Source organism: Leptopilina heterotoma, unplaced genomic scaffold, assembly GCF_015476425.1.
Source record: "Leptopilina heterotoma isolate Lh14 unplaced genomic scaffold, ASM1547642v1 Lhet_101, whole genome shotgun sequence".
In the NCBI taxonomy this organism is placed as follows: domain Eukaryota; kingdom Metazoa; phylum Arthropoda; class Insecta; order Hymenoptera; family Figitidae; genus Leptopilina; species Leptopilina heterotoma.
The window spans coordinates 332593-347853 of NW_025110815.1; the positions used below are offsets into that span (position 1 = coordinate 332593).

Below are 15261 nucleotides of genomic sequence, written 5' to 3' on the forward strand. Positions count from 1 at the left end.
TAAAAACTTTAAACATGATATTTTTCCAAAATGTTAAAAATAATTCTAAAATAAGTATGTATTTGAATTTTTAGAAATAATTAAAAATACTGAAAATATTCAATTTAAAAAAATAGAATCAAAAAATTTCGAAGAATTACTTTTTTTCATAAATATTTTAACATAATTTTAAAGACTAATTTTTATCAATTTTCATTTTTAAATTTACATTTGATGATTTTTCATTAAAATTATTAAGAAAGCAATTATTTTCAAAATTTACAATCAAAATTCTTTAAAAGTTGATTCTAAAAATTGTAATAAAATACTTTGGAAAAAATGAATTATTTTTAATTAAATTTTACAAAATTTCAATTATTCAAAATTTTATTAATAGTATATTTCAAAAATTTAATTAGAGAAATTCAAAAATAATTTTTGAACGATTGTACTTTTTTTGTGGACTATAAAAATCGAAATAAGTTGCATTTTATTTTAAAAATCAGGTATTTTGTTGCAATATTTGGAAGAAAGGTAAAAAAAAGTCGCAAATATTGAAAATAAGTCGAAAAAGACGCTCTTTTTTTGAAATAGTCGAGAAAATTCGAAAAAGTCAATAACCGAGGCCTGAGACTTGAAAAAGAAAACAGGATTTTCAAATAATATTTCATAGGATCAAAAGATTAATATTATTTATTTAGTGCATGAATTAAGGAATACCATAGCAGAAAAATATTTACAAATACAAAAGAAAAATTCGGTCTCTTTAATTAATTTCACGTATTTAGGAATAATACTTGTTTCTGTATCTAGGCAATAAAACATTAAATCTTTAGAAATGAATTATTGTCTTAATTTTTAGTAAACATTGAAAAGATCGTTTTTTAATAGAGTTGATTTCTATTTTTCGAAATTGGAATTTATAATTCATTTTTCGATATTAGAGGAAAAGAGAAGAAAAAAGAAAAAGATGTAAAATTATCGACATTTAGTAGTTGTTTTTGTGAGAAGAAACTCATAATTGTTTATAGTGGAAAATAGAATCAAGTGTCTCGATTCCACCTCCAAATAGTTGCATCGTCGCACACACAAAGCAAAACCGTTCCATCTCTGCTGAGACTCGTCTGTCGAATGGGAGCCGTACATCGTGGATGTTGAAGAGGACAACAACGAGCGTGACCCGGCTCCTCGACTTCAAGATCCCAAACGTAAGTGCGACCCACTTGATTGCCAAGAGCAATTGTCCTCTGCCAAAAGTCCATGGAAAATCGAATAAACCAAATGTCGCACTCCTTGAATTCAAATCGATGTAAAACCGTGGCACTCGTCTCATTATTTCGCAATTGCGAATCCTCCAGTCGCCCCGGCTTCCAACACACAATACAATTCTCGCACGATTTACTGAGAATAAAATCGCCGAACCACTTGACGCAATCGACATAATTCCTATGCACGTCCCTCGTCGTGAAATCGGGAAAATGCTGAAGAACTGAATCAAATGGCCTGCCATTTCGGCTCGGATTACAAAAGTACGATTGCTTCATTGCCTCCTGCATGTCCGCCTTCTCCAGGGACCAGAGTTTCAAAGCATGATCCATACCGCAGGAAATAATCCTCTGCCCCTTCATATCGAAATCAGCACTCAACACTTCGTCCCTATGACCTTCGACGCCACCGAAAATAGCAATGCAAACATCTGATTTAATATTCCAAAGTCTCAGTGCATGATCCTTCGAGGCTGAGAGTAGAATATTTGGATCTCGAGGATGAATTTTAAGTTCATTAATAGCGTGGCCGTGACCAATGTAATGTTTCACGCAAGTCATCGTCGCCGGGCTGATGATTCTGATGACGCCTCGTGAGCCAGCGACGGCGAGCAAAGGCTTTCCGGAATCGTCATTGGTCCAGGCGCAGGTGTAAAAATTCTCCTCCGGATCGGGATCGGCGTAACATTGCCGCAGGCGAATTCCACTTTCCACGGGACATTCGTAAATACTGACACGATTACTACCCACTGTGGCGAATATCATCGGTTCGCCTTCCTTTAAATTGTGATTGAATTGCACACCGAACAATGGCTGTCCATGATCTTCTTTATAGCTTGAGCAATATTTATAGAGGGTTTTGTCATTGGAAACTTTTGCTTTACCTGCTTTCAATCGTCGACGACCCTTTCGTTTGTAACGAACGCTGCGCTGCGTTGGTGTGTCACTGCGATGAGTATACGCCGTTGAATTGCTCCCAATGCTGCACTCTGTCTGATCACTGTCGTTTTCACTTTCCTCGTGACTCGAGGCGTAGGCCTGCGATTTCGCTGAGAGTTTCTTCATTATTTGACAGCCTAGAAAAAATTGCAATTAAATAGTAAAAATAAAAATTTCAATTTAATAAAAAGATAAACGAAGACATTCAGACAAAGATTCTTTTAATTTAATTTAATTGAATTCTTTTAATTCTTCTATTCAAAAAAATGTTTCGAAATCCACTGATTTCCTCTCCAGGAAGTCAAATTAGTAATAATTTGATTTGACATCAAAAAAATTAAAATGTCACAACAAATATTCGTCTAATAAAAAAAACGAAAATAACACTCACACATTTGACTCAGATATTAATTAAAAATATTCAAATCTTTATAATTTTTTTAAAATGTAATAATAATATTCTGCAATATTTAGTATTATTTGTAAAGGGCTTTTTATGTCCGTTTATACATTTAAATAAATGAATAAATAAATAAATAAATAAATTATGTATCTATATTTTTTTTAATAGAAAATTTTTATATTTTAAATACTTTAAATTAAAAATGTTTAAAACAATTAAAATTTTAAAAAATTTGAATTTAAAAATCATTTAAAATTTAATTATTTCTAAAAATTTACACTAATAACGTTTCTAATATTCAATTATTATCTTAAATTTTTACTGAAATTCATTTTTAAATAAATTTTTATTAGAAAATTCTACGAGAATTTAATTATTTAAACAGAGAAATAAATAATTTTTATTGAATAATTGAATATTTCTTGAAATTAAATTCTTTCAAAGAATTTTATCAAAACTTCGTAAAATACTTGAATTCTTTCGAAGAATTTTAATAAAATTTTTAAGAATAATAATTGCATTTTTCGGGTAATACATTTAAAATTGTATTAAAAATAATTAAAATTCTGCAATAATTTTTGTTATTCATGAAAATAATTAAATTCTTGCAAAGAATTTTATAAAATTTCTTTTTAAATAATTGAATTCTTTTGAAAAATTTTATTAAAATCGTAAATATGACAAATCATTGAATTGTGGAAAATTTTTGAATTGCAATTTTACCAAGAAATTTATTAAAATTCTAGAAAATAATTTACTTTCGGAGAAGAATTTTATTATTTCTAAAAAGAATTGAAATTTTTACGAGAATTTTTTAATTTTATTTTTTTGAAAATAATTGAATAGTTTCATGAAATTGTTTAGAATAATTTTTTTTCAACTTTTAGCTAATTTAAGGTAGTGCAAATTCTCAATCATAGAAAAAAGTAGTTTTTAGTGGCACAAATTAAAAAAAAAGTATCCAAATAGTAGAAAATAGTAAAAAAGTGGTAAATAGTGTAATAAATATTCTTGTTAAAAACTTTAACTTTTTTAATACCTTTGTCTACGGGTTCAAATTTAAATTATCGTAGGAATCCCGCTGTTAAATCCAAGAATTCCTTCAGCAAAATTAAGAATTCTTTTTGCCAAAAGTTTGCAATTATCTGGGTCCTGAAAGAATTGGCAATTGTCATCATTATTTAAATCATCGGTGATTAAAATGTTAAAATTAAAATTCTCTCAACTTACAAAGACATTCGCTGACATAAAACGTAAATTGTATTTGTCGCAAAGCGATTGTGCTCTGGCAAACGAAGGGCAGCGAATATTAGGAAGGCCGTTGCAATGTATCAAAAATGTTCGACTCGTAATTGAATAGTGCTCATCTATTAAACCAATATTTTCTTCTACCTGAAAACAATTTTATTGATTTGCCAAACTTGTCAAACATAAGCAATAAAAACATCAAACATTTATTCTTTCTCTAATTATTCAAGAATTGTACCTTTTTCATTTTTTATACATTTCTTTTCCTTAAATTACTATTTATTACTTTCTATTTAAATTAAAGATTTAAATGCACATATTTTACTGTTTATAAAATAAATTTATTTTTGCAAATAAAAATCTAAGGCAAACAAATTAGACTCTGAAATTTTAGGTTATGTTGACAACATAAATTAATTTTCAGTCTCGAGTAAATTCTGATCGTTTTTTTAATAAAAATTCAAACTCACCTCATTTAAAATATTGGTAATGCGTCCGTCGTATGCAAAAATAATAAAATCTATACTGGTGTCAGGCTTAAATCGCAGTACTTGAGCGATTGATTCACACTGATGCACAACAACGCGACGATCTCTCTCTTTTGCACTCTGTAGCAAGCCTTCCGAAACTTTTTCACATAAATCACTCGTACCAACAACCTAAACAATTCTAATTATTTATTTAGATCAATTAAATATTATATATAGCAATTAAAAAAGCACAAACCAAAAAGGAAATTAGGGAATCATTTTTTGTTACATTTTGTCCACAGCTTCTCAGAACTCCCGCCATTTCAGACAAATTACCAAGAATTTTTTTTAACCTGTGCCCTTAAGGCGCTAGCACAGCTCCTACTGCCTGCCTGCCTGCCTGCAGGTTGACATGGTAACACATAAGAGTAAGAGAGTCAGAAAATTCAAATTAAATGTTTTTTCTCTCTCACTCTTATGGCGCCTGCCTGCGCAGGCAGGCAGGCAGTAGAGGTGAGAGTGTACCTTTAAGCTGCGGTTACACCTCTGCAGGCTGCCTGCCTGCGCAGGCAGGAGCAAAGAGAGTAAGGGAGAAGTTTGAAGTCACTGACTCTCTTACTCTTGTACGTTACCATGACAACCTGCAGGCAGGCAGGCTGCCTGCAGAGGTGTAACCGCAGCCTTAACTTTTAATGCTCATTCCACAATGAAGTGTAATTACAATTGTGAATTCGACTTAATAATCATTAGGCTCTTTTCATTTTCAAGCAAGTATGCAATCCGAATTAATCCGACATATTGTAGAAATACCTTTAGCGATAACTTTTTTTTAACGATAGAGGTGTGAAATGCACCCTTACCTTGTTTTGACATGTAAATAAATTGTTTATTTTCTTTTCTCTCAAAGAAAAAATATATGGTTTATTTTTTATAAATTGAGAGAAAAGTAGAAATAAAAAACTACAATGGAAGCTCTGTGGAATAAACTTAATTTACAGCGACCAAGTGCCTTGACATTTAAAGTTTCTTCAAGTGAAATAAGTATGAAAATAAACACACCTAACCTGAATAATTTAAAAAGTTAATTATTTATTTATTTTTTACTGTAAAAAAATGTCTAAACTATTTAACGATAACGTTCGGTAGTTGGAAAAATATTACTTTTCTAATATTTTGATATTTTTTACATTTTTATCGAAAATTCATTTTTTAGATGCAAAATGTTTTTTGATGAAAATAAACAAGATTATCAAAGACCTCGAGTCACAAGAAATGTTACATTTTGAAGCAGCAATTCTTGGGAGATTAATTTACCGTATGAAGTGTAAATTTAGAAGTGATAAAGGTCTGAAAAATATGGAGAAAACAAATCGAGCTCTTCTAAATTATTTAAAACTTTGCCTGGAAAATGATTATAAATACCTTAAAGAATGCACTGAGATTAATTCGCATTTAAATTATGTTATTTTGCCGACAACACAAATGATGGAATATACATTAATTAAAACTCAAAGTTTCGCAAAATTAATGTGTCGTATTGAAAATGTTTCACAAGAGGCTGGTTGTTTTCTTAAATCGAGAATCATCACCGGACAAGCTTGGGAAGTTTCTTTAATTGCTTTATCGGTCATCAGTCGAATATGGTAAGTCTTCAATAATTGATTTATTAAAATTGAGAAAAATTTGAATAAAGAAATTCTCTGTTGAAAAAATGACTAAAACAATAAAATAATGTGTTTTTAATTTTCTTCTAGGGTTCTTTCTCGACATTTAATTAAAAAGTCCTGTGATTGGTACGAGACATTATATGAATACAGACAAAATTTCAAAAGTTCAGGAGCAGAGTGGCTGCCAAAAAATTATAAACTACCATCAGATTTGAAATGTTGGCTCAAGTTGCCTTGGATTGATGAAGAATTACCAAAGTAAGAGATATCAGGGAATTTTTGGGAATAGTCAGGGAACTTTATTAAAAGTATTGGAAAAAATTTTGTCTGAGAATCAGGGAAAAAGAAAATTAAATTTTTGTGTCAACCCTGGGAAATATTTTATTTTAAAATCGTTTTAATCTACAATAAGTTTTGTAATTAAAAATAATTTTTTCAGTATTTTAACACATCAAGAAATTAAGCAAAACATTTTTAATCTAATTAAACCAATCGACGACGATGATTCTGAAACTGAACTGAATTTCGATATTGAAGAAAATGACGAATCGATGTCCTCAAAATTCTCTTTATCAACTAAAATATTTCCAGGTATGTAATTAAAGAAATTTCAACTAAAATAGATATTTTATTACAAAAAAATAATTTTTTCCTCAGGATCGTCGGAAAAAAAAGAAAAATCATCTCTACCTGTTAATAAGTTTGAATTAATTGAAAATACGAAAATTTCCAAAATTTCAAATATTAAGAATAGAGAATTATCACAGGAAGTGACGACGTCCTTTCCATTAGGTGTAATCGATGTGGGTGAAAAGATATCTCGCAATGCTTATAAATCGTTACTTAAAAAAAAAGCCGAAGAAGAAGAAGAGTTGAGTAAAAGTCAAGATGTAAAATTGAATCAAAACGACGAAGTAAAAAGAAAAAAACGCGAAAAAAGTTCGAAAGCAAGACGAGAATTAAAGTGTGTTATTAATTCTTGTGACGACGAAAAGCTGGAAAAAAGAAAGAAAATTATAACTTCCGAAAGTTTGAAAAATGAAAATGATTTAATTTTATTTTTAAAACAAAAATCGTATCCAGGAATGGATAAAATTCAATGGAAGAATCTGAAAAAAAATGTAAGTCAATTTTTAGTGGATATTAATAATAGCAATGAATCAGTATCGAGGAAAAAGAAACTGAAAATGGTGTTTAAAAAATTACGAGAATGGACAAGTTAATAAAGTTATTAAACGGCAATTTATATTTGATACGCTCTCAAAAAAGTTAAAAAAAAAATCTAAAAATAGTTTGGTTTTTGGAGTAAAAATGGTAGAAATTACAAATTATTCAAGTTTTCAAGTTTTCATTTAGAATATTCAATAAAAATCGTTTTCAAATTAAAAATAAACTTTTAATGAAGATAAATTAAACACAAAAATAACTAATAATTTGTTTTCTTTACCTTTTTTGGAGGCGCGTTACATTTTATTATTATTATTGTACATTGGAAAACGGGGCATAAAAAAGAAGAATGTCTGAAATTCATATTTTTTATTTCTTTACTACAGAAGATAATCGATAATTAACAAGTACATTGAGTATATTTTTCGTCCAAAGAAAATAAAATCTCAAATTTCAAATTTGAATAAAATAATCGATTCTTTAGGAAAGGAAGAGATTTCATTTTTTTAAGTTTTTAATTTTTGTATTATATCGTTATATTTTTTTCTTTTTGTAAATGAGTCTTAAAGTAAATTTAGACATTTTTCAAGAATATTAAATGTCATTTTTTTCATTTTTTTTTTTTTTAAATGAGATGAAAATGACCTGCATGTTTTGGTGGATCAACCCAAAGTCCAACGGCAGGAACTCTTTTTTTCAAATTATTGAAGCAACATGCCCGAAATCCTCGAGTTCCACAAATTTTTATACATTCCCTGCCACATTGGTCGCAAGAAAGTGCCTCACCAAAAGTCCAAAGTGCACAAACTGTTAAACAAAAAATAATTTGCATCGATTTCGATCAAAACGTAGTAAAAAAAACAAATTAAATAATTTTAATAACAAATAAAACAAATTAAATTAAATTTATTAAATTTAATTGTTTTGAAAAATATGGTTAAAATTCTATTTTAATTATTACTCAAGACGGCTGCTTGTAAAATTCTATTTCTCAACTTGTTTGTCACGATATTATAAATATCAGGAAATTAATGTAAAATATTCTCGTACATGATAAAAATTCTTTAAGATTTGTTGCAAGAAATGCGAATTAAATATGATTAGAAGTTGACGCGAAATCTTCCGGTCATTGCAATGCATGACTTTGGAAAGTTTTACCATTTTTTTTCTCTCAAAACTTTACATTAAATTTATTATTCATTTCGTGTTTTATAGACATCGATTTATATTCTACGCAGCAAGGATTTAGTAATTAGTTGGAAAACTCAAATCGACTTGAATTTTTGTTAAATTATTTATTGGCTCAGAGAAAACGTAAAATTTTCGATTAAAAAAAGGAAAATTGCAAAAAAAATCCTGGTACTTATTTGTATCATTATAATTAATATTTAGGTAATTAATTAATTTTAGGAGAGAAAATAAATACTAAATTTTGTAATTTTTTCTACAAAAAATACGAATGTATTTTTTATTTATTTTTTTTTATTTTTTATTTTTATTTTTTTTTTTATTTTTTATTATTTTTATTTTTTTTTTCCCTTTTTTTTCATTTTTTCAAAAAAAAGAAAAATGTCGAAAGAAATTAGTAAAATATAATTAATATTAAATAAAGCAAATAAAACGAAAAGAATCGGACAATGAATAAAAATATTTATTTACTCCAACGTTTTGAAATCTGAATGATTTCCTCTTCAGGGAGTCTACCAAAAAATATATGCAAAATTAAAATAATAATAAAAAAAATTTTAACAATAAATTTAAAATAAAGTTAATGAGTCATTATCTTACATTAAAGATTATTTTACTAATTAATATTCTATATTAATATAATAATAATTAATATAACTATACTAAGTTTCGGTAAAAATTTTTTTAAACTATTTTTTATATCAGAATATTTCGCATTTTCTCCCCAAATTGTAAAATATTTTTATCAAAATTGAATATTTATTTCTTCTCCATATAATATCGAATATAATATAATAATAATTTAATATAATTTTTTTCCTTTTAATTTATTTTTGTTTTTATTATATTTTTGATTTATTTTTATTTTATTTTCTATTTTATTTTATTTTTCATGTTATTTTTATTTTATTTTCTTTTTTATTTTATTTTTATTTAATTAATATAACTATACTAAGTTTCGGTAAAAATTTTTTTAAACTATTTTTTATATCAGAATATTTCGCATTTTCTCCCCAAATTGTAAAATATTTTTATCAAAATTGAATATTTATTTCTTCTCCATATAATATCGAATATAATATAATAATAATTTAATATAATTTTTTTCCTTTTAATTTATTTTTGTTTTTATTATATTTTTGATTTATTTTTATTTTATTTTCTATTTTATTTTATTTTTAATGTTATTTTTATTTTATTTTCTTTTTTTTATTTTATTTTTATTAATATAATAATAATAATTTAATTAATTATTAGTAATAATTGGATTAGACTAATTAGAGAACCAAGAATACATCAGTAATCGCAAGTTCCTTTGAGAATCTTATCTGGATTATCCAAATATTCCTCCTTCAAGTTAAACAATTAATATTTCTCCTGATTTGTCGAAAAGAATAATAATAATAATTTAATAAAATGAGTTATAAAAAAATATTTTACATATATTTTCAAAATCTATTTTTGTTTTTAAATTGTTTCTTTTGCAATTTTAATATATTTCTAAAAATCCTCCAAGTCTGGGGAAAAAAAGGATTTTGTAAATAAATTTCCCATCGTATACTTTTTGTCGTTTTTAATTAAACGTTTTAAGTCCATCTTAAGATTCTTTATTATTAGAAGGACGGAGATTCCGCCTCCTTCAAAAACGCAATTTAATCAACTTGGAGACATTTTACGAGATTAATTCTACAACTAAGCTATTTTTTCGAGATTTTAAACTTTTCTTTCCGGTTAAAATGAAATTCTTCTCCGCCTTGAAATTTATATCAAAGTCATGGCCGAAATTTATATCAAACAAAAAAGAAATTCAAACAACCGAAACATTAAAATACAAATAAAAAAGAAAGAAAGAAAAGAAGAAGAAAAATGTGAAAATGAAAAGTTTGGAAATATTTTCCAAATATAAATTTTGTTTGTAAGTTTTTTAATTTGAGTATTTTGGTAATTTCAGTATTAAAAATTTATTATTTAGTATTTAAGTATTTAGATAATTAATATTGATAGAAATAAATATTTACCTGCAATTAATAAAACAATGTAGATGGTGCGTCCCATTTCTCTTGTCATCAGATTGCTTTTTTGTCGAAAGGAACTAAAAATTGTTAAACAGACAGTTTTGAACTTTGAAAATTGTGTTTTAAAATTTTTTAATTTCTTTTACTTCTGGTTTTTATTTTCTTTATTTTACTATTCTCGTTTTTTTTCGGTCACTCTTCGAAAAAATAAGAAATTGCCAATACTCACTTGGTACAAACAACGGGGATGAGTTGTTAGTGATAATCTTGAGGAAATCGCCTGTTGCTCTTCAGCCAGAAATCCTCCCCCTCTGCCTTTAAAGACGATTTTCACCCCCGCATTATCGCGAAGAATGTTGGCGCATTCGCAAAACCTTTCTGATATCCTATATTTTTTTTATTTCAACATTTTCCCCTTCTTCGTCACAAATTCTTTTCTATTTTGAAAATATTTTTTCTATAATTGGAAATATTTTTTCTATTTTAAAAATATTTTCTCTTGCCTTTTTATTATAATATTGTTGAAAATTAATAAATTTTATTGAAAGTTTGATAAAAAATTGAATTTTTTATTGAATTAATTAATTTTTATTGACGGCACAATTCGATTCGTTGTCATAGGAAATAAATAAATTTTGTTTAGCACAAGACTGATGGAATATTTTCTCCGATCGTTTATAATTAACTTCGGGAATTTGAATTTCACATTCGAGGAGAGACGAATTTTTTGGAATGCCCATTAATAAATGATTCCAAGTCCGGGGATTTTCATAATAGTCACTGGAATAATTAGTTTCGCCCTCAACTTCTAATCCATTGATAAGAATCTTTAATTTCGGTGAAGGGTGCGCTCCAAATGTTTCACATGAAATATTCAGGTGAGTTTCATTGTATAATTCCGTTTTCATTGTCACATTGTTTACTGGAACTTTTGAAAAGAAAAACAAGAATTTTAGTTTAGGGGAAGAATAATTACTTGTTAATTAATAGTAATTATTGGTTAAATTACTTATTAGTAATTATGTTTCCCTTGAATTATTTCTATTACAGGTATTTATTTTTAAACATTTTTTTAACATCACCTGACTGAAGGCAATTTTCAAGTTTCTTTTTTTAATACTCTCATCACAGCTTTTAGAAGAATTAAAATAATTACTTTATTAAGCGTTATAAAATTTATTTATAAAATTTATTTGTAACATTTATTTATAAAATTTATTTGTAAAATTTATTCTTAAAATTTATTTCTAAAATTTATTCTTAAAATTTATTTCTAAAATTTATTCATAAAATTTATTTCTAAAATTTATTCATAAAATTTATTTAATAAATTCGAAAATAAATATTTTCAATAACCTTCTGTAAAACTCATGAGTAATAATTGAAGAGTAATAATAATTATGAAGAGAAAGATGATTTAATATCGCATTGATCATCGTGAGTGATTATTTAAAGATACGGAATTTTAATAAATTTTTTTTTTTTTTTTTATGAAAACAAGTGTAAATTTATATGCCGGATGTAGTTATATGGGAATAAATCAGACCTTGGCTATTTAATTCACGATTACCGTTATAGTGCAGATGCAGAGGAAGAGCTTTTAACTCAATAGGATCATAAACCTAATCACTTAAAATAGTCGAGCAAGATTTTCAAGAAACACTTTATACAAGAATATAGAAAGTACTTTTTTAAACTCTCCCACTCTTTCTAAAATTAATTCAATTCGATTTACAGTGGAACCTGTTGGAATGCAACTCTATTTTTAAAAAAATTTTTTGTATTCAAAAATGTCCGACAAACATTATTTTCACTTAGTTCCAGAATATTACAAAAGAATTCTAAATATTTTATTTATAAATAATAATTTGAAATAATATCAAATATGTATTAAAAGATTCGACTAATCTCAACAGAATTAAAATTTAAATTTAAAAAAAAAGAAATATTACAAAATTAAATTATAAAACAATTATTTTTTACGGATTGCAAAATTTATTTACTGTAAAAAAATTTTAAAAATTGAGTTGCTTTCCAACAGGTTTCACTGTACTTCGCAATTCAAAAAGAGATTATTTCCAATTTTTACCAAAGATAGAAAAAGTAAATTAAAATTTTTTTATAAAGTTTTTCTCGAAACTCGATTTTCTGTGGTTTTATAAATTTTGATGTATTTTTTATCTGATTTTAGACTTTCGTTGTCAAAGATCTAAAAGATTCGAGTGAGTAGTTAAAAGCCTCTGTGTTTGTGTGTATAAAAAATAGTTTTTAAAATAATTTGAAAATAAGATAAGCAATAGAAATTACCATAAACAATGACATTTGCTGATTTTGAATCCTCATCCTGAAAAGTACTGATCGTACAAGTATATTCTCCAGATAAATTAGTCGTTATATTTTTTATTTCCAAAATAGAATGAGAATGGGGTCGATTTATATTCTCCCAAGGATACTCGATTAATCCTTTCATAATTCCCATATCACGAGGAGCCACTGAAATCATTTTTTTTTTTAATAAAAAATAAATCAAATTTACTCTTAATTTTAATCAATTAATCATTTTAAATACTCTCTAAATTTTTATCCGTTAATCATCTTTAAGTCAGTCAATAACTTATAAGAATATTTATTATAAAACATTTTTAACTAATATTCTTCTTGAACTCAATTATTTTTAATAATTTTTGAAAAAGTTCTTTGAGAATCGGAAAATTGAAAAATAATTGAAATTCTACGAAGAATTTCACTATATTTATGAAAATAATTGAATTCCTTTGAAATTTTTGTTATCTATGAAAATAATTAAATGTCTCCTTAGAATTAAAAAAAAATTTTTTTTAAATAATCCAATTATTTTAGAAAAAATTATTAAAATAGTAAACAATAAAAATCGTTAAATTGAGGCAAATTTTTAAAAATAATTGAAATTTTGACATAAATATTATTAAATTTTTTTAAAAATAATTGAATTTTATTATTTTTAATGATAATTGAAATTTTTACGAGAATTATTTATAAATTTTTATACATAATTGAATTCTGAAAAGAATTTTATTAAAATTCCTGAAAAAAATTGAATTTTGTCGAAGAATTTTTCTTTATAGAAAAATAATTAAAATCTTAACGCGAATTTAAAAAAATTCTTGAAAATAATTGAATTTTGGCGAAATTATTTATCTAAATTTTTAACTGAAATTCATTTTTAAATCAATTTTTATCAGAAAAATTTACGAAAATTCAATTATTTAAATACAAAAATAAATAATTTATTGAATATTTCATAAAATTGAATTTTTCCGGAAACTCAATTAAAATAGTATAAAAAATAATTGAAATTCTGCGATGAGTTTTATTATTTTTCAAAATAATTGAATTTCTAAAAAGAATTTTATTATTTATGAAAATAATTCAATTATTGTGCAAAAAAATGTATACCAAATTTGTAAATATATTAATTCGTGTGAAATTTTTATTATTTATGAAAATAATTAAATGTTTTTCGTAGAATTTTTCCAAAAAAAATTTTTTTTAAATAATTGAATTCTCTTTGGAAAATAATTAAATTTAATAAAATTAAAATTTTCGTAGATAATTGAATTTTCTCAGCAATTTAATTAAAATTGTTTTCAATTCTCGTAAATAATTTTAGTCAAAATTTTTCAAAAAAATTTATGTTTTTGCAAAGAATTTTTTATTTACAGAAATAGAAATTAAATATATTCAAAGAATTTTATTATTTACAAAAATAATTGAATATTTTCGAAAAATTTTTTTATTTATGGAAACTGATCGAAATAATTGAATTCTTTTTAGAATTTTATTTAAAATTTTGAGAATAATTGAATATTTTCGAAAAATTTTACTATTTATGGAAACGTTGAATTTTTTAAAGAGATTCTATTAAAATTCTTTTCAAAATAATTGAATTCTTGGGGAAAATTTTATTATTTAAATAATTGAATGATTGCTAAGAAATTTATACCTAAAGAATTTTTAAATAATTGAATTCCAATGAAATTTTTATTATTTTATGAAAATAATTAAAGGTTTGCGTAGAATTTTTTTAAATAATTGAATTCTTGTGGGGAATTTTATTATTTTTGAAAATAATTGAATTTCTGCAATAATTTGTAACTTCTTCAAAAAAAATTTTCTTATTTTTAAACTTACAAGGTGGAATCCATTCATAAATTTGCTTCTGATTGTGGTACCATTTTATTACTATTCCAGAATCACTACTCAATAATTCATAAACGCAAATAAATTTAACATTTGATCCTTTTTGCAGCAAATTTGGCAATTCGAGACTTTTGATTCGTGTTCCATATCCGGCTGAAAAAATGCACTAATTATTATAATTTAAAGAAAAACAAGCAATATTTATTATTTTGATTATATTATTATTAGAATATAATATAAATTAAAACTTTCTACACACGAATCAAAATTGTCGTCGTTATCAGGAAATAAATATTTATTGAAGTTAACATCTCTAATAGTGAATGGAGACTGCAAAGTTTGAAGGATTTTATATTGAATTAATTTTTTTATAATTATATACCTACATAATAGATGATTTCATCGAATAACTTGATTGAATTTTTATTATATTTTTTCAATAATAAACAATAATAATCCGACAATCAATATCGAAACAAAAGTTAGTATTATTCGTATATTATTAAAAAAGGCAATAATTAAATTTCAAATTTATTTCAGTGGAGGCGTATTTAAAGAATTTAATTTTCTATTTTATACAATTAAAAGTTGAATTTCTATATAAAAATTACAATTTTTGCAATTTTTTTATAAACAATAACATAACCTAAAATTTAACAAATATTTCTTATTATGAAATAAGATTGTAATTTTTATTAAAGGGCAACTTTAAATTGTTTAAAATATTAATAATTAAATTCT

General features: G+C 25.0%; 3 protein-coding genes across 4 annotated transcripts; 1 reads left to right on the plus strand and 2 right to left on the minus strand.

Moving 5' to 3' along the window:
• Positions 1 to 654: 654 nt before the first annotated feature.
• Positions 655 to 3843, minus strand: LOC122500157 (polycomb protein EED-like). The gene is made up of 3 exons (XM_043608939.1): positions 3817 to 3843; positions 3626 to 3738; positions 655 to 2320 (listed from the first exon to the last, which is right to left on the minus strand). Exon 3 carries the CDS (start codon positions 2307 to 2309, stop codon positions 1023 to 1025), a length of 1287 nt encoding a protein of 428 aa, XP_043464874.1. The 5' UTR covers positions 2310 to 2320; positions 3626 to 3738; positions 3817 to 3843; the 3' UTR covers positions 655 to 1022.
• Positions 3844 to 5132: 1289 nt separating this feature from the next.
• LOC122500688 lies at positions 5133 to 7213 on the plus strand. Of its 2 annotated transcripts, none has more exons than XM_043609746.1 (5): positions 5133 to 5384; positions 5518 to 5947; positions 6059 to 6229; positions 6411 to 6562; positions 6629 to 7213. In XM_043609746.1, exons 1-5 carry the CDS (start codon positions 5270 to 5272, stop codon positions 7192 to 7194), a joined length of 1434 nt encoding a protein of 477 aa, XP_043465681.1. In that variant the 5' UTR covers positions 5133 to 5269; the 3' UTR covers positions 7195 to 7213. The 2 variants fall into 2 exon arrangements, with proteins under 2 accessions (XP_043465681.1, XP_043465686.1); XM_043609751.1 differs by having other exon boundaries at positions 5133 to 5345.
• A 555-nt stretch (positions 7214 to 7768) lies between these two features.
• LOC122500715 lies at positions 7769 to 14841 on the minus strand. Its single transcript, XM_043609783.1, has 6 exons — positions 14780 to 14841; positions 14512 to 14673; positions 12649 to 12834; positions 10571 to 11269; positions 10345 to 10418; positions 7769 to 7945 (listed from the first exon to the last, which is right to left on the minus strand). The coding sequence occupies exons 1-4, from the start codon at positions 14829 to 14831 to the stop codon at positions 10923 to 10925; spliced, it is 747 nt and encodes a 248-aa protein (XP_043465718.1). The 5' UTR covers positions 14832 to 14841; the 3' UTR covers positions 7769 to 7945; positions 10345 to 10418; positions 10571 to 10922.
• Positions 14842 to 15261: the final 420 nt, after the last annotated feature.

Bases quoted from the DNA above. Each gene is read 5' to 3' on its own strand.
- LOC122500688 (XM_043609746.1), top strand. From the start codon at position 5,270: ATGGAAGCTCTGTGGAATAAACTTAATTTACAGCGACCAAGTGCCTTG. The intron at 5,385-5,517 runs GTTAATTATTTA...TTCATTTTTTAG, and splicing joins TAACCTGAATAATTTAAAAA to ATGCAAAATGTTTTTTGATG. The intron at 5,948-6,058 runs GTAAGTCTTCAA...ATTTTCTTCTAG, and splicing joins TCGGTCATCAGTCGAATATG to GGTTCTTTCTCGACATTTAA.
- LOC122500157 (XM_043608939.1), bottom strand. From the start codon at position 2,309: ATGAAGAAACTCTCAGCGAAATCGCAGGCCTACGCCTCGAGTCACGAG.
- LOC122500715 (XM_043609783.1), bottom strand. From the start codon at position 14,831: ATGTTAACTTCAATAAATATTTATTTCCTGATAACGACGACAATTTTG. The intron at 12,835-14,511 runs GTAAGTTTAAAA...AAATGATTTCAG, and splicing joins TTATGAATGGATTCCACCTT to TGGCTCCTCGTGATATGGGA. The intron at 11,270-12,648 runs GTAATTTCTATT...TCTTTTCAAAAG, and splicing joins AGCAAATGTCATTGTTTATG to TTCCAGTAAACAATGTGACA.